This window comes from Melospiza georgiana, chromosome 8 (assembly GCF_028018845.1).
Source record: "Melospiza georgiana isolate bMelGeo1 chromosome 8, bMelGeo1.pri, whole genome shotgun sequence".
Classification (NCBI taxonomy): Eukaryota; Metazoa; Chordata; class Aves; order Passeriformes; family Passerellidae; genus Melospiza; species Melospiza georgiana.
The window spans coordinates 30,525,080-30,549,483 of NC_080437.1; the positions used below are offsets into that span (position 1 = coordinate 30,525,080).

The 24,404-nt window shown below is 41.0% G+C and overlaps 1 protein-coding gene across 1 annotated transcript; it reads left to right on the top strand.

Moving 5' to 3' along the window:
- The first annotated feature begins 7,270 nt into the window (after nucleotides 1-7,270).
- LOC131086612 (pancreatic lipase-related protein 2-like) lies at nucleotides 7,271-23,231 on the top strand. Its single transcript, XM_058029699.1, has 13 exons — nucleotides 7,271-7,381; nucleotides 13,157-13,205; nucleotides 14,015-14,169; nucleotides 15,154-15,279; nucleotides 16,743-16,877; nucleotides 18,641-18,749; nucleotides 19,431-19,547; nucleotides 19,623-19,745; nucleotides 20,721-20,839; nucleotides 21,563-21,692; nucleotides 21,885-21,996; nucleotides 22,496-22,663; nucleotides 23,168-23,231. Exons 1-13 carry the CDS (start codon nucleotides 7,271-7,273, stop codon nucleotides 23,229-23,231), a joined length of 1,518 nt encoding a protein of 505 aa, XP_057885682.1.
- The last annotated feature ends 1,173 nt before the right edge of the window (nucleotides 23,232-24,404 follow it).

The window sequence follows — 24,404 nt, forward strand, 5'->3', positions numbered from 1 at the left end:
TTAGTGCTGACACCTTTTCTCCATGTAGGGCAGCTACACTCCTGTGAAAACACGCATGTTACTAATAATCAGCTGGACTCTTTTCTATACCTGAATCAGGCATCTCCTTATCAAAACTGTACTGTACTACTGAGGAACTTGAATTTTCTGGCAGCTTTCAATAAGAAACTATTTTCTCTTTGCCAGTGAAACTGAATTTTCCACCTCTACTTTGCCTTTGTGAAAATGCTGAAGTCAGACTTGAGCTACATCATTTGGATTAGCATTGCCACTCCAAATTTGTCAGCACTTTGATTGTACTGGTCAGCAAAACCAGACCACCATAACAAGAGTTATGAGCATCAGCCAAAATAAGCTAAAGTTCCTTTGTTTCAACACAGGCTACCCACAAAAATTCTTTCATTTTTTAATTACCGGCTGCTGTCTGAGGCATGCAACAGATTTCCGCCTCTGATGCAGGGTTTATCATTTGGGGGCAGAAATTGAGTGTATCAATCACATTGGGCAATTCTGTGGTGTCCCATGCTGGCAGCCAGCTCTTGCAGAATGCTCCCAGTGAGGTTCCCCAGAAGTTTTGGGGTGTTACACAAGGCTGAACGTGCCTGATGATCAGGTGTGATGCAGCAATACTCCTGAGATGTCACAACCCTGTCACCTCCTGTGCAGTTTGCTGAAGGAGCTTGCTCAGGGTATTTGATAAATCAGGTGTCTGCTTTCTCAAAGTACCCTTTATTTATCATCTCCCCACGAGCAGGGTGGGACCAGAAACCATCCTCAGCAGGAAATTCATCCTTCTGTACCCTTTAAGGAAACTTCTTGGCAACATTCTCTTCTTGAGCAAGAAGGGGCTTCCCCCTCCTGTGCTCCCCTGGAGATATAAAAAAGCCCCAGGTACTTCTACACAGTTTGGAAATATCTGTAACTGGTAATTACAACATCTTGAACATCCTCCATAAACCATGCATGGCTCTCTGCCCCAGAGTTGCACAAATTAAGGAGACTCTATCTTTTGCCTTTCATACAGTCAGGAACTGAAGCAAAATAAATGTAAATATTTTCCTCAGGATCACAAAACCCTGGGTTTTATGGCACAAACAGCAGTGGGATCAGTGCCATGTAAGGCATCACTCCTCACAGGAAGAAAACAAAGTCCTGTTGGACTCAAGACTTCTTTAAAGCCCATCCTCTCCTACCTCCATACCTGACTGTGCCCCTTTTGCAATTCCAAAACTAATTTGATGTTTTTATGAATAATAAATAATATTCTTTCAAAAATACAAGTTTCATTTTGTTTAATTTTAAGCTATAGATTTCAACTGTGTTCTGACAAAATGTGAGAACATTTTGGCAGCTGACTTGTGCTACAAGTGTGGCACAGCTGATTAGACCACTTAAAAAGATGCATTTTGTCACCCAACTTTTTCAGCTAAAACTAGAACATTGCATTAATTTCTTCCCCTTGTGTTCTGTTTTCATTCTTGTCATATGCTCTTTCTTGAGTTAATTTTTATTCTTTGGTGTAGTAGACATCAACACTGCCCTTCTTTGTTTAATATATTTTTAGACAGAACAGGAGAGGTTTTTTTTATGAGATAAAGGTGAAAAAACCCACACTGACAACACCTGTGTGTTGCTGGTGGCAAATAATCTTCCTCCTTGTTTCTTGTATATAAAATTTAAAATTCTTCCTAGTATGAAACTTTTGGATATTATCACTTCATATTAATGGTGCCAGTCCAAATAATGCAAGGATTTGATATTTCATGAGAAAATCTGCCTTTGACAAAGTTCTGGATAGGCAATTCTTTCATATCTTTAAAATAAGGTAAGCCATCTTTTCAGAACAATTTAAATTGAATCTTTAAAATGTCAAGCGAGACACACCACTCCATATGTTTGGCTGTCATGTGGAAAGGTAGTGCTTTTTAAAATCAAACATGCCTCATTTCTCCAGGAATTCAAAGGACATACTATGATTTGCATTCTGTCTTTTACATCATTTAAATATTTTGACAAATTATAAATGCTTCAGAATTACAATACAAATTTAATTTTGTACTCCTGAAACGTGTGTTCACTACAAAAATTATGCCAAAGGTAAATTTATAAGAAAGCCATTATGAAGCTTTCAGCCCCAGACACTTTGCTGTCTCATGGCACTTTTTGGACAATGGGGTAACAAAAACCAACTACACAAAAAAACCTCTTAAACCTTTTCTAGAAAAAGGGACAGCAACAGTTAGCAATCCAAAATATCAACTATCTGGTCCACTTACATTATCTTTATGTACTTTATATGTGACAGAAAAACAATTTTGAAAGAAAAGAAAACACATTTGTCATAAAGGCATATGTGCAGGTGTGCTGAAGAGACAACAAGGACCATTTTTGTCAGAATTTTCTGATAACAAAAATAAAATACTCTACTGCATAGCACAGCAGTTTCTCTTCTTTCCAAAATCACAGCCTATCAAAATGACCCTCCCAAATGTTTGTGAGCCCAGAACTAAAATAACAACAATAATAGAAATTAACTAAATAGGAATAATAGACAGAGACCTCAGCATTCAGATTGGGCAGTTTATCTTTTCCTACTTTAGATCCTATCTTAATCTGTGACTTTTCAGATTTTTTTCATGCTACTGTAATCCACTACAATAAATTGATAAAATCCTTGCAAAATAACCAGAATTTTGCAGAAATAAGCCTTCCATGGTCTTCTGCTCTTTCATCTTTGTTTTGGCTTTTTTTTCCTACATGCTCCAATCCTCAAATACCTGTCTGTTATACAGAAGATCAGAAAAAAAAAATAAAACCTTTGGAAGGTATTTTTTCTGAGGCTTTAATGCAGTCAGGGTACTCTGTGAAGCCCCTGGGTCTCACAGTTGTTTGACAGGCTGCTGGGACAGAAGCAAAACCAAAAACCTTTGCACGTGCCCAATGTTTATTTGAGTTATTCTTCCCTAACCAAAACTGACTGGAGTTGGAGTTGCCACAAAACAACTGACCTATCTCTGACCTATCAGTAAATCTAATCTGGGTGGAGTCTCTACAAAACCTGGGGCTTTCCCATTGTCCTTTTGCCATTACACAGTATCAGGGACTTGGTAATTTCAAGTAGCCTCCAAGCTGCTTTAAGTTGCTCTGTTTCCAGCAATCAGGGAGCAGAAGCTGCTAGCATGCCCAAATCTATTCCTGTGGCATATTTCCAGCACAAAACAGAGCCGATAATCTTTATCTTCAAATATCAAGGATATAAAATTTTCCAGAAAGAACATGGGTCATCACCAGCCCTTGCACAAACAGAGCACGCCCACGGGGCTGTGTGAGGAGCACAAACCTCTCCCAGCTGCCACAAGGGTCTTGCAACACAGGAAGCACAAGCAATATTTGCAAATACAGGCTGGCAGTGCATATAATACAGTCATCCCAGAGATTTTTCCTTTTTTTGTGACACTAGGAAAGCTTGGGGCCAAGAGTGGATGTTCAGAGGATTAGCTTTGTTCTGAGCCACTGGGCTGTAGGTGAGCTGCTCAGAGCCACGCTTCTATCAAAATGCATATTCAAGAATTGCATCTGCCTCTCAATTTCCAAGGCAAATCTATAGTTATTCCCTTTATCTCACCTGATTTGTTCAGATAAGTTCAATACTCTAGCATTAATAGGAGATATAGCATTCAGAATAATGAACTTCACAATCTTCCCTTTAATTCTGCCCATTACTTGTGAAGAAAATCTGGCTGTCCCTAAGGACTCCTCTCTGCCTTGGGTCACTTTCATCATCTGCCTCTAAAACTCCCTTTTCTAGTGCTATTTGCTTCAAATGCTACACTCCATAAATCTCCAGCTCACAAAACCAATAGTTAATATTAGCTTTGCTTGCTTTGAGTGATTTAATTAACAGCCAGCATGTATTATGGAAAATCATAAATATTTATAAGTTCCAAAACATTCTTTTATTTGCTGCTGTGTGATACTGGAAAGGATACACTAAGGTAAATTGAGTTTGTCTCAATTCAATTTAAAATTTGATTTTCACTTGACCAGAAAGAAAACACTGGAGTTAAACAATAGAAATATGAAGCACATCTCTTATTCTTGGCTCTGCCACTCAAATACTGCAGGTAAGATTCTCCAATGAGCTGAGTGGTCTTTTTTTTACACATATTAGCAATTCTCTAGAGGATTGAATACACAAAGCTGCTCCCAGATGACCTCCATCCAAGCTAAGAAATTCATTAACCATCTTCAATCTAAAATTGAAATGAGAACAAAAAAAAGTTGCTTTCACAGTTTTATACACTTACCCTTCTATGAAAGCCATGGTAATTTATATATTGCTGCACTTGAAGCACAGTATCTGAGATTCCTTTGGAGAACACGATTCTCAGTGAGTGTTTTGATTCTCTTTTACCTACCCATGTGAATGCCACTGCTACCAAAAAGGATTTATGTCCTTGATAATTCTCAAGCTGGTATTTATAAAACCACTGGATGTGTTCACTTGCCCATTGTCAGAGGCAGCTGCAAAAGCCAGACTTTTCTTCCTGCCTACTAAAATCTGTTTTAAGACATAGAAACAGGCCCAGAAAAAATTACCACTCCTAAAAGGAGCTACACTTCAAAAGCCTACAATATGGGTTAGAAATTACTTTTGCTATTAATTCTGATTTGTTGTAGCCTACATTAATTTAATCACACCAGTGTGATTCAGATACTCTCTGAAATACACAGACAGTGAAACTCAGTGGCACTGTTTCAGCACTCACACACAAAGACTGACTCTGTGGAAAGAACAGCAAAATATTTGAGCATATCCAGAAGTCCTGGTCCCCTAAAAATGTTTCAGAGGGGTCTGATCACCACACAAAGATGTCCATCAGATTCTGAAGGTGTCTCATCATGAACACAGGCACCAGTTTCAGTGGCTGCTTTGCACTTGAGTTTCATGCCTGAGTTTTGACAAGAGGCACACGAGGGCACATGACATTCCTTATCTCTTCTCCTTGGCTCCCCAAACTCACTATCCCAGACCTATCGAATGAGCTGCATTGTTCTGAGCACAACAATTAATGTGTCCCATAACTGCTGCCATTCTCCATCTTCCAGTCAGTGAAGGTAGACTCAAGCATCAAGAATTTCTTATTAGCTGGATCTCTTCTGTCTTATCTGAAATTACACGCACACTGTCAGTGTAAGCAGAAATTAAATATGAGATGCAGTCCCTTACCGGCCAGTGCTTCCTCCACATTCCTCTCAGAGTTCCTTCTAATGATTATTTTCATATATGGCACTGCCTTGCTCCACTCTACCAAGAACCAGAGCCAGACCCAAACCCTCCTGTGGGTGCCCTGTGCCACAGGGACTGACACACACTCCTGATTCAGTTTTTCCAATGTCTGTCAGGCTGATTGCCTTACATACAATTCAGGATGTGGAGAAACACTTTTTTTCTTTGGTGTAATTTCTGAAATATCTTCTTTCAGGCAATGCACATTTCTCAGGACCACAAATTGGCTCCTTATGTGAACCACAGACCCAGCCCAAGCTGCTTCCTGCCCTCAGGCACTTGCACCACTCCCTGGTGAAGGGTGACAGTCCTTCCTAGTCAGGTGATGATGGCAGCACTCATCCTGCAGGTAGCACTGTGGGGACCTGAGGCAGGCCTGGCTCAGGAACTGAAAGAACTGGGCTCTGACTGACATGGCTGTGACTCACAGTCTGCAGAGCACAGAGGAGAATCTGGGATTTACATGATGGACAAGGCATGAAAAGATAAATGGCATGATTATCATCACCCTATCCTTCTCCTGGAATAACTCTGAATGAAAGTGCTCGTGGTTTCTCTGATCTAGGTGGATCACAATAATGTCAGTTTACACCAGTTATATCCAGAGCATGACAGCTGAAAAGAGAACTTGGTACAGAGACACCTAAAGTGTAAATCCCACATGGCCTAAGAGGACAAAATGGTAGTGGGTACACAGAGCTAGAGGAACTTCACTAGTAAAAACTGAGACACTTATATTGCCCCTAAGTTCTAAGACTATTTTTCCTATTTTTTTCTTTTAAAAGAAGCTAGTCTTCCCTTGATTACAATAAATAAATTTTAAAAATATAGAAAGAGGTTTGATTGTATGAAAATGTACAAGGGTTTGCTTCGACAAGGCGTGTCCACCAGGCAGATAACAAAAACACAGCTGGTGGCTGCTGGGGGTGACCCAGAGGAAGGAAATAAAGCTCCTGCTCTGACCTGCCCAGCAGTGCAGGGTCAGTCATCACCTGCAGCACCAGCTCTCAATAACCAGGTAACTCAGGAGAGAATTCCATGTCGGATCAGTGTCACACACAACAACCGCTCTGAGCGGCCTCAAACAGCCTCATTCTGCTTCTCTTCAACCTAACAAAACTTCAGGAGGGGAAAATCTTGCTGAATTACACACAAGGAGAGACAAGAGAAGGCAACACCTGTTATAGGCAGCACTGAGGGGATCACTCTTACAAGGCTCTCACTCACCCACCCCAAACCTGTAATTAGACACCGTGTGGGCAGGCCTGCACCTCCTGTCGTGGCACCGATTCCGAGTGAAAAAGGCCAGCAGCCACCAGGATTTGACAGGGAGCTGGCAGAGCAGAGCCTGCAGAGCACCAACCCCTCCTGCATTCACCGTGGTAAGTGCTGAAAAATCCCTGGGCTTTGGGGATGAGCGTCTGTACAAGCTCCAGGTCGGGATTTCAAGGATTCCTTAGCTTAAAAGGAGCCAGGCTGAGTGGTGTGGACTGGGTGAACATGCAAAAAAGCAAACAGCGGCACTCAGACAGGGGCCTGGGCAGCAGCTAGGAGGGTTAAAACTTTTCAATTCCAGGAAATCCCAGTAGGGGATGAGAATTGCTGGGCTGTGACGATGCAGCGCAGCTAGGAAAACAGGGTGGGTTCAGTGGGGCTAAGGTAATCTGAGACTCAATATATCCCTGTTTTTAAAGGAAGAACAAAATGACAGTATTTGCAGATGGTGGCTGGGCTTCTTTCATTTTTAAGGGAAACCACATCAAAACACAAGTAACAACAGAAATTAAAAAGGAGGATAAAACACGCTACATATTTAAGCATTATTAGGACCACTGAAAATTTAAAGGGAGAATAGAAATGGGGAAGAATTCTAGAGCTGTTTTGTGGAAGAATATGAAAAATGAGACTTTTTTGGTAGACTACTGTGCACACAGGGGAACTTGAACTAGTAATTGACGAGGGTTATTCTGCACTTCAAAAATGGACAACAAAAGGAGAACAGTGTCGGTCTTGGAGCTGACTGAGTTTAAAAGCAGCCTGATCATGGAGATGGACAGTGGAGATCGCCCTGGCAGGACAGACGAGTGGCCAGTGGTGGCTGAAGGCTCCCTGGCTGCTCAGAATTGGCACAGCCACTTCCCCAAACTGAATCACTTGTGTTGTTGGTTTGTTTTGGGTTTTTTATGATGCTTGTAGTTAGATTAAATTATCATAATTGCCTCTGTAAACTTGAATGTATGAATACCATGTAAGGTCAAGGTGAGAACCCTATTATTTAGGAAATCTGAGCAAATACTGCACAGTAGGGAGCCAGACTTGTTATTAAATATGTTTTCTTCACTGTTATCCTACAATTTCCTAAGTTGTTCACCAGTTCTAAGCAACTGACCTAAACAACTTAAATCTTACTGCACCCTCCAACTTACCTACCTAACCTTTTATTGGAGCTCTTCCCGCATTAAATGCCTCAAGAAAATCATTTGCATCACAATTCTGAGTCATTCAGGTCAATGTCCCAGTCCACGGTTTCAGATTCAGTTTAAGAGGTCAATTGGCACTCAGAAAAATCTCCTACCCAGAGCAGACAATGTGTGTGAGCCCTGCCTTGCCATGGTTATTACTTTGTATTTGGTGCTTTGGAGGAAGAAAATTTTCAAAAGGTTCTGCACATCTTTGCTCTGCTACAAAATTGATTTCTCTAGTATTAAATTTGTGGGTTCAATTAAGGCCAGTATCCTGCAGAACTTCCTGTACCTAAAAGCTGGTGAGCAAGCAGGAAGGGAGGCTGACCAATGCCAAGATGATTTTTACTTGGTTTTGCTCATTTGTACTGAAGCAGTTTCAGAACCTTCATCCAGAACCCTGCATTGGGTCCATGGGGAGGAGCTGGAGAGGAAATTCAGTCTTTAACAATTATGCCAATTACTCTGCTACCTGAGTTACCACACCATACCACCAGCATTTTCCTCAGTACTCTGCACACCAGTTTTGAGTATTTAATAGTTATTTGATAGTCTGCTCAAGCAGAGTGCCTGAGCCACTGACTGTGGGCTGTGCCTAGGAAAATTTGTATTCTTTGAGTGCTTGAATTGCATTCAAATAAACAACTAAAAATCATATTGTACTTTCAGGTATTTTCATATGTAATAAAGGATAAATATGTACATGATACCCATTATGAGGCCTAAAGAAACTATAGTATTTTTTTTTCATTTTCTTTCTTTTACCATTTAAAGTAATGTTCAATACTTGGGTGTGCAAGTAGTTCTCTAAATGCCTCACTCTCAAAGCCATGCAAGAATTTGCAGGGAGAACAAGAAGTTTAACCTACAGCTCCTATATCCAAAGCTTATATGTTAAACTCTGGATGGGTTCTCCTCCTTTGTATTGATTTACAATTTTAACTGAATGCTGAGCCAAACTGCTGAAAAATAAGAAAGAAATAAAACAGAAAAGACAGAACTGCAGAGATGTTCTCTGTTTAAGGACAGTGCCAGTGCAGGGAATATGGGAAGTATGGTTGGAGTGGTAAGGCAAGAAAAAATTGAAAAAAAAGAAATCACATATCAAAAGAACCTGAAAGAAGGTAGAGAACTTAAACTTCAGTATTGAAGGAGATAAAGCAGACCTGAAAATTGGAAAGTAGTATTCTCCCAGTTTTATGTGTGGAAACAAAGAATAACAAGTTCCTTGGCACTTCAGAAGTCACTGCTAACACAAGCAAGGCTTCAAAGGTCTTTTGAGTTAGACCTTCCTCAAATGTTCGCCTGAGATCTGCAAACATGATATGCAGAGTGACAGCATTTAATTCCCCAAACTCCTAAAACAATCCTACATCCAAAAACTGTACATTTTTACTACACTTTAGCCTAGATGTCAGCATTGTTTCAGTCTGAGCTCATATCCAGTAACATCAGTGCTGAAAGCAGGAATTCAGTGTAATGCCAGAAAATGATTGCTCTGAAACCTTTGTCAGCGATGATCCAGCCTGAGCAGTGAGTAAAAAACCCCCTGAAGCTAAAAAGCTAAAGAACCAAAATCACACCTTGATCATGGTAAGCTCTGATATATGATATGATAATGATATGACATATGATATGATAAGTTATATGATATGATGGTTCACAGCAGCAAGAACTGTACTTGTAAACCCAGGAGCTGCCTTCTAGTTCTTCCAACTAAAGCCTGAAATGCAATAATTACTCAATTTTTAATCTACTTAATCCATGCGTTTAATTTTAATCTACTTAACTGTTGTATTGTTGCGTGTATATAATTTTACTTAATCAAAATATCAAGTGGCAGAGATCTTCCTACAATCCAAGTATCATGTGGCTTAAAATGTTGATCTTCTAAGACTGTCTTTGGGTTTGTCATGTCATGTAAGTGAATTCAATTACACAGCTTAATCTTTTAACAGTTCTTTACAATTTTTCTGTCATGGGTGAGTGGAGAAACTCACCTATGGAGAATTTCATTATTCTGCCTCAGGATGATGCTGGACTGAAATCCCATAGGTCTGAAATTCCTCAGGTCATTCATCCCAATTTTTTACCTAATAGCATATTAATTTCCTTCAAAATATATATCTGGACTTTTCCTACAGATCAATAACTTTAAAAAATTACCATTTTTTAATAGTTTCTTTTTTTAAAGAATCTCAGCTATGAGTTATTTAAGTCCAATGATTTTTGAATTTCCAGCTCCAACAGCTATTCTACATCAGATCTAAAACAATTGTCTGAACAGAGAATCACTGTGAATTCTTTTTTTCCCTGCTGTGAATTTCACCTGGTTTTGGTAAAGATAGACAAAAAAATTGGATGTTCTTAATTTTTTCATGCATCAAATATTTTTCCTTAATTCCAGTGTCCATTATACATGTTGATATTGTTATTTTCCCTATGAAATCTGTGTAACTTTTAGCCATTAATTCCCAGTTACCAATATTGCTAATTTTTGCCCCCCTGTTTTCTTCTAATTTCTTCCACTTTACCAAGTTACCCATGGGCTTTTAATGTATTTTCTGTTCCTTTTATTTCAGCATGAAGCTCTCCAATTTTCATTAAAGAAAACATCAGCCATTTTTGTACCCAGGTACTGCCCACCAGAAAAAGAGATTACAAGTGTTATAAGAGGATGGTGAGTAAAATTCTTAGCAATTCAACACATAACAACTGTTGTTTAAAATGTTTTAAAAAATCCATTTATGGCAGTGAAATCATTGGGCTAAAATGCTGATAAAGAGAACTCCTGATGTTTGGCCTTGCTTCTCACTAAGGCTCTGTGTGCCTGCTTGTGTGCATGTCCTCAGGAAGCTGTGTGGGTACATGTGTGGGACTGAAAAATGCACTGCAGACACTCCTTATGAAGACTTTCTCATATCTCCCCAGCCCCAGCTGTGCCCATGAGTCACTGATTGAGCAACAGTGTCCTGAAGGTGCCTTGATGTCCTGAGTGAGGAGCCACCACTGCTCCAGTGCAGCTTTTATACAATAGGATGGCAGGCTAGCAATATTTGCAATTATTTTTTTCCTAGGCTGAACATCAATTTAAGAATATTTAGTGCAGGTTTAGCATGTTGTCTGTGCACTGAGATGCCACCTGAGCTCAGCACAGAGCAGCCTCCTGCCAGCAGCTCTGGGCAGGCTGAGCTCTCATTCACAAACAAGTCCTTCCAGTTCCTCTTGTTCAGCACTACGCCTCCCAAATGCCCAGTGAAAGAATTTCCAAATTGCATGCTGCCTGAACTCTTTTTGCATAGGTTTTTAACCTCTTTGCAATCTTTTTGTCATTAATGTTGACTGATACAGAAAGGCTTCCCACTAAAAAATTATCTTCTACCCAAAGTACAACTCTCTTAATTACAGAATGTATCAACATTCCACAGATGATTAAATTTCTGCTACTCCTTTTATTTCCCTGGCCACGTGTTCATTTCTATTTTCTGCCTTCAAAGGAAGATCCTTTAAAGGAAATTACTGATCCCTTTTATTTGGCAATGATGTCCCACATCTCCTTAAATCACTTTCAGATTTTGGGTCTGAAAAGAAATTCTACTCTCCCTCCTGCTGCAGTGTTCCTGACAGGGACTGACCATCTCCTGGGTTCAGTGAGGGCTGTCCATTAATATTTACAAATCCTGTGGAGCTCTCCAGTTCATTTGATGAGCCACATCAGCTGTGACTTTCTGCACTGTCATCAGGTTCTCGTCAGGATGATGGGCACCTTGACAGACATTCCAGCTGAATGGAGCTGCTCCTTTTGCCTAACAGCTGGGACCTCTCTGTTCCTGCCCTTCACCAGCTGCTTAGAATAGCTCCTGACCCTTTTCCCTCCTCTTTTACTGCCAGACTTCTCTCTGCTTTCCACTCTCCTCTCTGGCAACTACACCAATAAATGAGGTTCAGGACTGTATTTCTGAGGAAATGTCATGATTCCTCTCAGCTCTGCTCTCTGCAGCTCCTGCTCACTGCTGAGATACTCATCCTCACTCCTCTGCCCTAACACACAAACAAAACAAGCTCTTACCAAACAGGGACTTCAGAGTTTATTAGAGAGTGCTCTGACCTGTCCTGTTTGGCTTTGTTAGGAAACCATGTCATTACAGCCAGGTAATCCCACTTCCATCAAAAACAAGCACAGAGGTGGATCACACGTTCCTCGTGTTGACACGTGTCGCACAAGCTTCAAGGACAAATTCTGTAAAATTCCCAATTGTTCTTTGTTTCTGAAAGCATCTTGTAGTGTCAGGGACCTCTGGGGTGTTTCTGCCTTTCTCACATCTGTAAAAACATCCCTGGGAGAGTGCTATGCACCTAGTGAGGTTATAACTACTGAATTTACCACTTTTTCTTAATATTTCTAATGAGCTATCCCAGTGGCCAGGGGTGCCAACTCAGATTTTTGGTTTAAAAATAAGGCAGTATGTTGGAAATGGGATGTGGGTGCCATAGGAAACACCTAAAAGAGGAAATTGAGAAGTGACTGAGGCAAACGAGAGGGGAGGAGGTGAAATTAAGGGAAGTTCTGCCATGGAAAAGACCAGTAAGGAAAGTGTAGAGAAAAGGAATCTGATCAAAGTTTTTCTTGCATTGAGGAGCCTAAGCTGCCAGGAGTGCAGACTTCAACAAGTTACATGAACCGCTGTGCTTGTTGTACCACACCTCTCACCCTTCCCACCACAGCAGGAAAAAAAAATCAAGGTGCTGTGATCTGATTGATGCCAGCAGCAGCAGGCATGCAGTATTGTCTGTGCAAGAAATGCAGAGAACAGCAAATCTGAGTGGTGGGGAAGGATCCCTTTGTTACTCCTGTGCTGAGAATGGCACAGGAACAGGTGGGAGGCACTACTGTAGAAAGGGTAAAGAAGGTTTATTAAAGAGCACTGTGCAGTTTTTGTAGAGTGATATGATAGATTCTACTTGATTGGCTAACTAACAAAAACATCTTCTTCACACAGTCTTTGAGAAGAACAGACAAGTAGAAAAACACCACTTGCAGATTGCTTATGCTTAACAAGTTATCACACCCTTACAACTATTTAAAACTTCTCACAAGCTGCTGTGAGAAACGCTTGCTGCTCCTCTCTCTCTATTCCATGGCATCCACATCCCTTCCCTCATCCTGCTGGGAACACTCCCCCTAAGCAGCCCAGGAGCTGCTGGCTGTGAGGCACATTTTTTATGGTCAGTTGGTGTCTGCCAGGACCCCCAGGCCTCCTTCTGGCTGATGTGCACAGACCAATGTGTGGGGTTATCCCTCTTCGCGTGAAGGTCTTTGCATTTCTCTTTGTGTTACACTCTTTTTAAAAAGGACAAAACACTCGAAATAAACTGCTTAACCTGTGTATTCAATTTGCTTTAGGTTGTTGGAATGTGGATTGTTGCATTTTATCTCCTTGGCACAGTAGCAGGTGAGAAATTGTATCTTTAAATACTGCCACTAGAAGGTGAATTCAGATGAAGTGGTACATAGCAGATGATAACTGTTATTTCCCTTTACATTGAAATTGTTCAATGATTTGTGGGTCATTGTAGGGCAATGTCTGTTACAGTGCATGGAACTAATGCTAAAAGGCTCTGCTATGTTTAAAATTTATTTTTAAGAGTGCAAGAGACATAACTGTGTGCTAAAAATCCACAGAGAAATTCAGAGTTGTATGTCCTACTTCTATCAAGGCAATGCAAGATTTGTTTTTATATTGCTGCTCTATACAAAGAGCTGACCAGCAAGAGGGTGCTCAGCACACCGATGCTAAAGCATAAAAGTTGAGTCTAAGTGAGCACAAGACCCACTTGATCTAGAAAAAATTACTATATTGAAGGAAATATTCACATGATTCTTTGTACAAGGTTACCTTCATTCCCATGACAGAGACACCATGCTTTGGAGTAGAAGGTATGCAGGAGAAACTCTAACAAGCATTTCTTACTAGGCTGTTTTTAAAAAGGAACTGAATCTTTTACAAGCCTAGAAAGTGGTGCCAAAACACTTTGTGGGTCTTTACTTGGTTTATCCTTCTTTACTTGGTTTATTTAGCTCTGCTTGTGTTCCCACTTGAGGCAATACACACAAATGACGTATAAATGACCTTTAAAAATTAATTTCAAAATCAATCATGAAAATAAATCCTTAGTTTTTTGCTCTTCAAGCTGCTTTAGTCTCAAATACATCATCAAGAAGAGGGTCATTCATATAAACAAGTTGTTTCTTCTGCTCTAGGTAAAGAAGTTTGCTACCCCAGGCTTGGCTGTTTTACAGATGACCCACCCTGGTCTGGGGTACCAGGGAGGCTTCTGACAGGTTTGCCTGATCCCCCAGAAGAGATGAACATCAGCTTCTCTCTCTACACCAGAGAAACAGGAAACAACTCACAGGTGACATTTATTTTTAACATCGAAAGCTGACTGAACCTAAAAATGTTGGTTTAACTTGTTACAAAATCTGTGTCAGTCACCATAGGCAAACAAGTGAGAATCAGAAGTTAGTTTGAAGGTACAATGATGAATATACTTTGGGGTAAAACACAAAAAATGTGTTATGAATGAAGAAGAAATTTCCTGGTATTTTCCTGAAATTTAGGATAGAGGTTATGGCAGACTACCTTTTGCACGTATTTGAGTCTCTGAGGAAGGTTGAAGTACATGGGATACACTCAACAGCAGGTTCCTCAGCACTTCTGGTGCAGATAAAATAAATCAAAATACAGCGTCCACTACTTCCCATTAAACTTTAGCGTATCTGTAATCTAGGACACAGCCCTTCCACACCCAAACTCCCTGAGCTCACATCACAGCCCCTGTATTTGTCTGAAAACAATACAGACAGACAACATTCTCAAGAAAAAAATAGATAATTAGGTAGCTTGCAGCAGTGTGTGAAGATCAGCCCCACCCCTGCTGCATGCAGCCCTTGCATGAAGCCCTTCCAGCTTTTCTGGAGTGCCTAATGAGGAAAACAGGCTGCAGCTTGGAAACAGCAGCACTGAATCAAAGGTCAGGTCAGCAAAGGACAAGCTGAGCAGGAATTGTGGAGCTGGTGGGCTGCTCCCTGCAGAAACTCATCACCTCAGGCCAGGAGACACGCTGTGGCCATGTGGCACTTTTAGGTTGCTTCATATCCTGCAAAAGGGGGTTCTGCATGCAGAGTATGGGAGCAGCAAAAACCACAAGAGCTCACTTTCTGTGGAAACCATAGTGGAACTGAGAAATACGAGATTTTTGGTCCCTGAGTTCCAAAAACCACGGACTTTGTCCTGTCAAAGTAGAGTCCCTTTAGTCCTGAGGCTATGGCCTAGCTGACTTCTTTTAATATTTGAAAGTAGGAACAGATAAAACCTTTCTATTTTTTTTAACCTATAGGTGATCTCGGCGATAAACTCCTCGACCATCCCGAAGTCACATTTTTCCTCACGTAGGAAAACCTCCTTCATCATTCATGGATTTGGCAGCACTGGAAAAACAGGCTGGGTGGTAGAAATGTGCTTGGTATGAGACAGTATCCCCTGGTTCCCATCAGCTCTCCTGGCATCCTTTAGGCATTAATGCCCACCATGCATTTTACAGTTCATTAGGCTATAGAAGATACAAACCAAAAATTAAATTTCACACACACCAGTGTTCCCACTCATATCAAGGTCCCTTGGTCCTCTCTGATATTGTTTTCCTCTAGAGTTTCCATTTCCAAACCCTGCAGATCAGATCAAGGCAATAACTGAGCAGAGCTGTCCCCAGCCTCTAACCCATGTGCAGACACCAAATCACAGCTGCTCCCAGTGGCAGAAACTTCCTTCAGTCCAAGGGCCCTCCTGACTGTAAAGCTCAAATTTCAGTCTATAAATACAACCCTGGCTCACCACTATTTGTTCTTAGAGAAAAACAAAACCAACCTGAACAACAACAAAACCCAAACAAACATAAGAACACCACCAAAATTTTTGCTTTTTGTTTGGTTACAGAGTCCGATGGAAAAACCATTTCAAATGTGAAATGTGGAAGCTCCCACAAAACCAGCAGAGTGTACCTTGGCTCTGGCAGACAAGCAAGATCTGCTCTACCTGCTGCTGCTTCTGTGCTGGCAGGGAAAAGGCCAAGCTGGGAAAGACACCACTGGATTCTAAGTCACAAATTGACAGCACTACTTCTGTTCATAAATCTCTGAACACTTTTAATCTCAAATACTAAATTTCCTTTTTCTCTTTTTTTCAATTGAAAAGAAGCAGAATTCTTTCTGGCTCTCTACACTACAAACTTATGGTCCCCACAGGAGAGGAGCGAGTCCAGGATGCATTACAGTTTCACTTCTGTTTTCCTTGCCATTCACCTTTGGCTGTTTTTCATGGATTAATTTTTGTTACCACTCCTTGTTCTATCTCAAACCTTAAGTGAACCTTATTCACAGAAAACTGTAACTGCAGAATAATGTGATTCTTCCACTGGAAAAATCACTATCTCTGCAGGACTGTGTCCAGTACCAAAGTGACCAATGCTTGCTTTGCTGAAATACAACCTTCCTTCTCTCCTCCAAATTTTTTTGAGTGACATGACTTTAACAGTTTTAATCCCAGTTGGTAAATAAGACAGTATACTTCTTATACAATTCAGTTAAACTACCAACATCCCTCAAAGAAAGCCACAGTACTGTACATAGAATCTACTGTGCAGCTGTATGGCATTTCAGAAGTATTTCAAATATTAAAATGGTATACAGAGTAAAATATTTTCATTACAGTTTTCATAATTGGTATTTTTTTTGCGGAATGGCTTGTTACATTCTGTCTTGTAAGAAGATCTGTTTCAATGTGGTACAGGCTACAGTGAAGAGTCCCATTTAGTAAAGAATGAGAAACTTCATTATTATGTTGCATTTTAATCCTTAGTCCAGTTGAAGTTGAATCTCTGATTGCTATTTTGTTTCTTTAAATACTTTGCTTTGTGTGTTCCCACATCAGTTATTACTGGAGGTGGAAAACATCAACTGCATTGCTGTGGATTGGAAAGAGGGAGCAAAAGGCACCTACGTCAGTGCAGTGAACAACATCCGTGTGCTGGGGGCTGAGATTGCTTATTTCATAACAGCTCTGCAGGTAAAGGACCCTGCACCTTTATTATTTCATAACAGCTCTGCAGGTAAGGACCCTGCTGCAGTTCCCTGCTTCAGCTCCTGCCATTCCCAGTGCAGTGCTGGGGCTGTGACACTGCTGCCCGGGCTTTGAACCTTGGCCAGAACGGTCAGGCAGGGCTGTACAGCTGAGATCCAGCTAATTATACTAATTATCAGCCCTGTGAGGACTTCCCACAGCCTCAAAGGACACAGAGGAAGTTGGGACCGAGGAGTTGTGCCTATTAATTAGGGACAGTAGGTGGCAACATCTCCATATGATGTTACAGCAAGCCGCGGAAATGAGGCGAGTTCAGCGCTAACCAGAGTTCCCCAGCATTATATACCTGTGCCAGAAGTGCATTAATATCTCAGCTTAGCACCACCAAAACGAGCTGCCTTACATAATAATTCCATGTTTGCTGTCTGCAGGCACCATAAACTGTGCAGTTTCCTCCTGGCTGTGAGCCTCATGCTCCCAAAGGCAGGTGTTCACTTGTGCACACAGAGTGCAGAACACTTGCAAGGTTTGTGCAGCAGCATTTCCCACTGATTTCAGAAACACTCAGGGGTACTTAGAGCTGCTGAAAATCAGAATTTTGCCTGGCACTGGACTTGACCCTGGCCAGGAGTTGTTGATCTTAAAGTGCATCAAGAGGAAGTTCAGAGCCCGTGAGGCAAAGTGACAACCTGCAAGAACCTGAGGCTCAGAGAGCACTTTACCAAAATCTACTGTTCCTTCCCAGGAAAATCATGCGTGGAAAATCATCATCACACATTTGGCTTCTGGATCTTTCTCCTCTGTGTGTAAATATCAGGTCATTTGAAGATCAGTTTCTTATTTTACTGTGTCTGTTTCTGCATCATGTGCAGTCTAGGGCACCCTTTCTTCCCTTACAAAAATGCATAAATTATGCTTAGGCTTCCTTTTCTTTTCCCTAATTTAAAAATGTCAGGAGTTTCATTGTCAGAAAGGTTCAGCTGCATTGTAAATGGAAGCACTGCAGTAAAATGTTCTCAGAGGAGTCTGCCATCTAACAGTAAAGGCAGACCCATTCTCCAGATCTGCTTTAATTCTGTTACACGCATTACAAAACTTAATGTAAAAAATGGGAGCAATTAGCAATTTTGTTGGTTTTGATTGCTACAAAACTCAGTGAATGTGTCCTCTCTGTCTCTCTTTCCACCTTCAATGCAAGTGTAGTATCTCAGCAGTGAGATGTTGTACAGCTTGTGTATCTTGAGACCTTGTAGAGCTGAGGCCTGGCTAAGAGGAGAATGGATGTCACCCCACCTGAGCTTGACAGTGAAAATCTTTTTCTTTATATGCTCATATATTCTAAATAGACATGGAGAATAGATATGTCACAAAAAAGGTCTGCAAAGTAGAATAAATGAAGAAAAAAGTAAGATAATTTCTTATGGAAGATGACATTAGGCATTGATCCAAATGGGAAAGATGGTCCATATTTTGTCACACAGGGTGATGGAGTACAGCAAGCATATGCCAACACTGCAGCAGTGAACCCTTCATCACTATGCATGTAAAATTCCAGATGGGATCATTTTTCTGTCAATTCTTAGTGTAATTTAAACAGCAATTAACTCAAGGAACTCCCCCTCTGTTTGCTATGCAGAAAGTCGGCCTAGATGTTCCCAGAGGCCCATAATGTCAGAGCTTCTCTTTGCTTGTTATTCAAAGCCTGTGTTCTTATCTCCTACCACCACCACCACCACTTTAATGCTCAGAAAATGTTCGGGTACTCCCCTTATGAAATCCATTTAATTGGCCACAGCCTGGGAGCACACACTGCAGGAGAGGCAGGAAGAAGGATCCGGGGCATCCGACGGATAACAGGTAATGGCAACTCTGCTCACCAAGATGCAGAGCTGGCAGCGTGTGTTTAAAGGGAAAAAAACTTGCAACACACTGGTCTGTAGACTAGAATTAAATTACTGGCAGTGCTGGAGATACCTGTCATGAGAGCAGACCAAATTTATGCTTCTCAGAAACAGAGTAATTATTACATCTTTCTGTGTTTAAATGAAATACTCTTTAGTGGAAGGACAGGCATAGCTAACATGTTTGTAGCATTACCATCATTCAGTGGGCTACATCAAGCTGCAAGAACCCTTAGTTTTCCCTATTTACAGCTTTAGAGCCCAGTAATAACTCCATGGGTAATAAATGCCTCCTTCCTAGTAATATAATATGCCATTATATAATCTATTGAAAAAAATTTTTACTTCTCTTGAAATAAGTTTTCAGAAAGGTTCACAAAACCATACTGTTTGCCCTTTTTTTTGTTTTTTTAATTAACAAAGTGATTTTGAAACCATCATTGCAGGTAAACATGCAATTCCAACACTATAAAAAATAGCTTGGAATTCACATCAAATAGTTTGGAATTCACATCATTATTGGGCTTGCCTTTTGCAAAACGAAACATCTGATTTCATGAGTTGGCAAAAGATTTATTAACATGTACAACAATTCTCTCTCTCCCTCAACCAATAAATTTGGGGTGTTTTTTTTTAGGTTTAGACCCTGCTGGGCCCTATTTTGAAGGTACTCCCCCCGAGGTGAGACTGGATCCTACAGATGCCAACTTTGTTGATGTGATCCACAGCAATGCTGCTCACTTCCCTGCAGCAGGTGAGTGCTCCTGTGCCAGGGGGCACCTGCAGGGGTGGGCACCAAGGCACTGACACCTTCCCATGCATGTCTCAGGGTTTGGAATGTATAACACCACTGGGCACCTGGACTTCTACCCAAATGGAGGAACTGTGATGCCTGGATGCGCTGATTTGATTCCAGAGATGAAACAAAGTGATTTTGAAGCCATCATTGCAGGTAAACATGCAATTCCAACACACCTATTATTTTATTTTTGTTCAGTTCTGAAACATGAATGGTGAAAATTGCCCTCTGGGAGAAAACAGGAAAACAAAATTGCTTTTTGCCTGTTTACTCCTAAGTTAAAAGGAGGTAAGAAACAACAAAGGCTGGAGCAGAACAGTGCTCCACAGAGAACTCTGCAGGGAAAGGAGGTGTCATAGATGCCTAAGCTTTGCTTCTCTAATTTGAAATCAGATGCAAACCCCAAAAAGGCAGGAAGGAGGGGGTCTGCAGATCCAACAACTCCAGCAGGAGACTTTCCAGGCTGAGAAAGGCCAAATCAGCAGCGTGACAGCACCACCTCTGGTTTCTTGCAGGTGCTGTAAAGGGCATCCAGCACCTCTAAGGCATGGATTAGGTAAAAGCAGTGAGTGTTCCCAGGGACTGTACATGCCTCACCTCTGAACTTCTCTGTTTTCAGAGATTTTGGACAGTTGGGTGGATTCTTTATGCTCTGTTAAGCCCTTAAAATGTAATAAATAATGTAATAAATGGTATATTGCTATGACATCTCACACACACACATATATATATATACACACATACACATATATATATATATATGTATATATAATGTGTGTATGTATATATATATATATATATATATATATACATATGTGTATATATATATGTATATATACGACATATGACTGTCTTCTTAAAAGGGACTGTTACATCATAGCAAACCAATATGCAGCTCACTTGAAATCTTAGGATAATGGTACACCATTCTCCAGAAAAAAACCACAAAAACCAGCAATTTCTCCTGCAACTAGAAATTCAGACCAAAAGAGAAATTATTACAGGCCCATGCTGCTGTTCTGTTCTGTGCCTGAGCTGTTTCCATGGTGAGCCAAGGGCAACTCTTGCAGAAGATAAGGGGAGGTTGTTTTATCAAAGCTCATAAACTTTAAACTTTTTTTCCAACAGATGCTACACTCTTTGGGGGGTGCCACCACTCACGCAGCCATGAGTATTATTTTGCAAGTATCCTCTACCCCTCTGGGTACCTTGCATATCCCTGTGACTCCTATGAAGCCTTTAAGAAAGTAAGTGTTTCAGCCCAGGAAGGGCTGAGGTGCAAAGCAAATATTCCAGGTCTGTGCAGTAGCCAGCACTTGGATGCTGGTGGCTGGGGTCCCATGCAGTGGCTGGGAGGGAGGGAGCACAGCACACAGCAGTTCCACTATTCCACCCTGGAGAAGGAATCCTGAGGCATAAATGGTGTCTTCAAATACTGGGAACAGAAATAAAAGCTTGTGGAATTCCCACCCCAAACCTTTATGCAATGGGAATGGAAGTTAGATAGATGTATCCTACTAATTCCTACATTTAGAGCCTCCAGAATCCTTGGCTGCTCTCTAGTTTGTGTTAGGCACTAATGCCCAATTAGATTAGAGCACCTAAACACATTTATGAACACTGCTCCTTTCATTTTTCCCCATTTGTGAATGCAGGCAAGTCCCCCTTGACTAGGAGGGCAAAAATGACCTGTATTTTGCACTAGAATCCAACTGAAAAACATTTGAGCTAACAAAGTTCAAGCTATTACCATACACAGGCTCATTATTACCAAACCTGCTCATTCTGCACCCTCTTGGGTGCAGGAGCCACTATCTAAAACAAGTTTGTCAGGTTTTGGTGTTAAGTTATGAAAACACACAGTACTGCCACAGCTTTGCAAGATCAGGACAGCATCTGGAGCCTTAATTTCATAAAATCTAGCATGAAAAATAATATTCCTCATTAACTGATGCTCTTATTTTCCCTAGGGAAACTGTTTCCCATGTCCACAGGAGGGATGTCCAATGATGGGGCACTATGCTGACAGATTCCCAGAAAAATTGAAGAGGGTAGACCAAAAGTATTTTTTAAATACAGCAGCAGATGAGCCTTTTGCTAGTAAGTGGGGAAGGTTTGTTACAGTTGTTCTCCAGTTTGAAAAGTGCCTTGATGTGATTTACAGCCCTGCACCTGTGCTGCTTCTGTAAATAACTGCTAATAGCCTGACAGAAAATGCTGCATGACTTGTGCAATGTAGCAGCCAAGCTCACCAATGATAGTCTGGATTTATTTTTGTTTTTATTTATGCAGCTTGGAGACAAAAAGTCTTTGTCAAATTGTCTGGTGTAAAGAAAACGAGGGGAGACATAAACCTGGTTTACTACGACACACAGGGGAACTCAAAAGAATATGAAGTTGCCAGGTAAATTAAATTAATATTTTTCTGCAGTATTTAGTGCTGCTATCATTAATCTACATACTTTCCACACATTTAAGCAGTGTTAACACTCATCCTGCATTGCAAATACTCTGCTTCCCATCAGATAAGAAAGAAGTTACTACTTAAGTAAGAACCATGAGGGCAGATGGATGGTTGTAAAAAGGGAGTGGAAGGCAGCTCCATTTCCATGAGTTCTGTGTGAGTGATCCCTGCAAACTCAGGACACACTGGCTCTGGGGACAGCCCCAGTCTCACCCCTGTCACCTCCCCATGGCCACATTTAAAGTGTTCAGTGCTGCTTTTCATCCTCTCCTCAATCAGAGCCCTGGTCCAGTGCCCTGTGCTCTTCCAAAGAACACTGAAAATGCAAATTTCTATTGTTAAAAAATTTCTATTGTGAAAATACGCGGAGCATATGATTTATTTCACTGATCTCTGAGCTGTTAAACTTAGTGATGCCATTTTTTCCTTCTATTTGCAGTGGAGACCTCTCTCAAGATGATGTTTACACACAGTATCTTGATGTTGAAATCAACCCCAAAAATACTACAAAAATTGAATTTCTCTGGAATAAAGCCATATTCTCTCTGCTCTGGGCAAGACTGGGGGCAGAAACAGTCAATATAATACATGGAGCAGATGGGCATAGGTGAGTGTATCCCATTTAGAGGTCAGAAGGCAAAACCCTGAAAAAACCCTGTGAGAAAAGATGGAGAAATGGTCTTAAATTTCACACATGGTTTGTAATCAACAATGTGAATTTCAATGAGGAAAAATACAAGGCATTGCACTTCGGACAGAAAAAAATCAGAAAAATCAGATGTTTGACTATGCACCAGGGAATAGCTGTCTGGGAAAGAATACAGCAATGAATAATTTGAAATGTTTAGCTTTTCTACAGCAAAACAATTACAAACCGAGACAAAGCATATTAAACCTCAAATTTTACAGCTGCTCCCCAAAAGAAGGAAATTCACCTTGTTGCTATTCGTAGCAGATATTAATAATCTTTACAGCAAGCTATTAGGAAGCCTTCAGTGGGATTATGGGTTGGGCTAACAACTCTCAAGGTGACAGCTGGCACCTTTTCATTTTTCATTGGGCAAAAAGAGATAAATCTTGATTCAAGCTTTGTTTTATTTTTTCTTCCTAGGTCAACTCTTTGTGGCCATGGAACTGTGGCATATGGAGAGCCTCAGTTACTCACACCTTGCTAGAGGTGCCCAAGGTCTGTACATGGCAGCTGAGTAAACCCTCAGCCTTGTGCATGGAGATCTTGGCACAAAACACAATTAAAGCAACTTAAAAAAAAATAAATTGTTGTTCCCTTTGGGTTTTTTTTAGTTCTTTGCAAACACACGTGTCAATGTTTCTCCTGTTTGAGCCACGTTTATTGTGCTTGTAACTATGGAGCAATCAGAAATCACAGATACTAAAATCTTATGCAAACAGTGCACAGCCTCACTCTGTCTGTTCCTCAAGGCAAGAGCTGAGTCCTTCCACACTGAAAGATAAATCTGGGATATTATCAAACACTCTCGAGGCAGCACATGTCCTCAGAGCAGCCCTGCAGGTCTGAAACAGCTCCTTTCTGCAGCCTGTGCTGCTGTTGAGGGTTTTGCAGCCCCACACAGGAGCCCTGCCTCCCGAAGAGGCTCTGGGATGGGGCAGGAGCAGCACAAGGAGCAGCACAAGGTGATTGCTGCAGCAGGTGAGCACAGCCCTTTGTACTGCACCTGCCTGGAAAGGCAGACAAGGCAAACCTCAACTGCTCCCCTCTTTGGAAGGAACTGAACACTGAATCCCAGCTCCTGGATGCTGTTTAATTTCAATCACAAACATTTGCAGTGGCCACTGAGAGTCCTGAAGAGAAACTGAGTAACCAGCTTTGCAAAACCTGGCACTGACCATTTCACATTTAAAATTACCATTACTGCTCTGCAAAGCACAGCATGATGAGCCTCCTGCAGCTGTAAGAGACCAAGGCAGTGGATATTTTTCCAAGTATAAAACCCAAACTGTGAGCTAATGAAGAAGGAGTTAATAATTTATTTACTCCCATTCCCCCATGTTTGATAAATTACATACAAGCACTTGGGCAGATAAAGTTCTAAGAAATTGAGGCAGAAATACTATGAGAAAACACTTATGAGTATAGACTTCTGAATGATTTTTTTTTTAAAGAAAAACCCCAGCCCTGTTGTATCCTTGATTAAACACAAGCGTAAAAACATTAAAGCATAATTAAACACAAGACTGAGGTTCAGCCAGAGAGCTCTGCAGTTCTGAGTCCTGCAAGGCAACTGACACATGGCAAGGAAAAGTGAACAATGCTGGGAAGCTCCACAGTGTCCCAAGAGAGAGCCACAGCATCCTGAACACCAGAAATA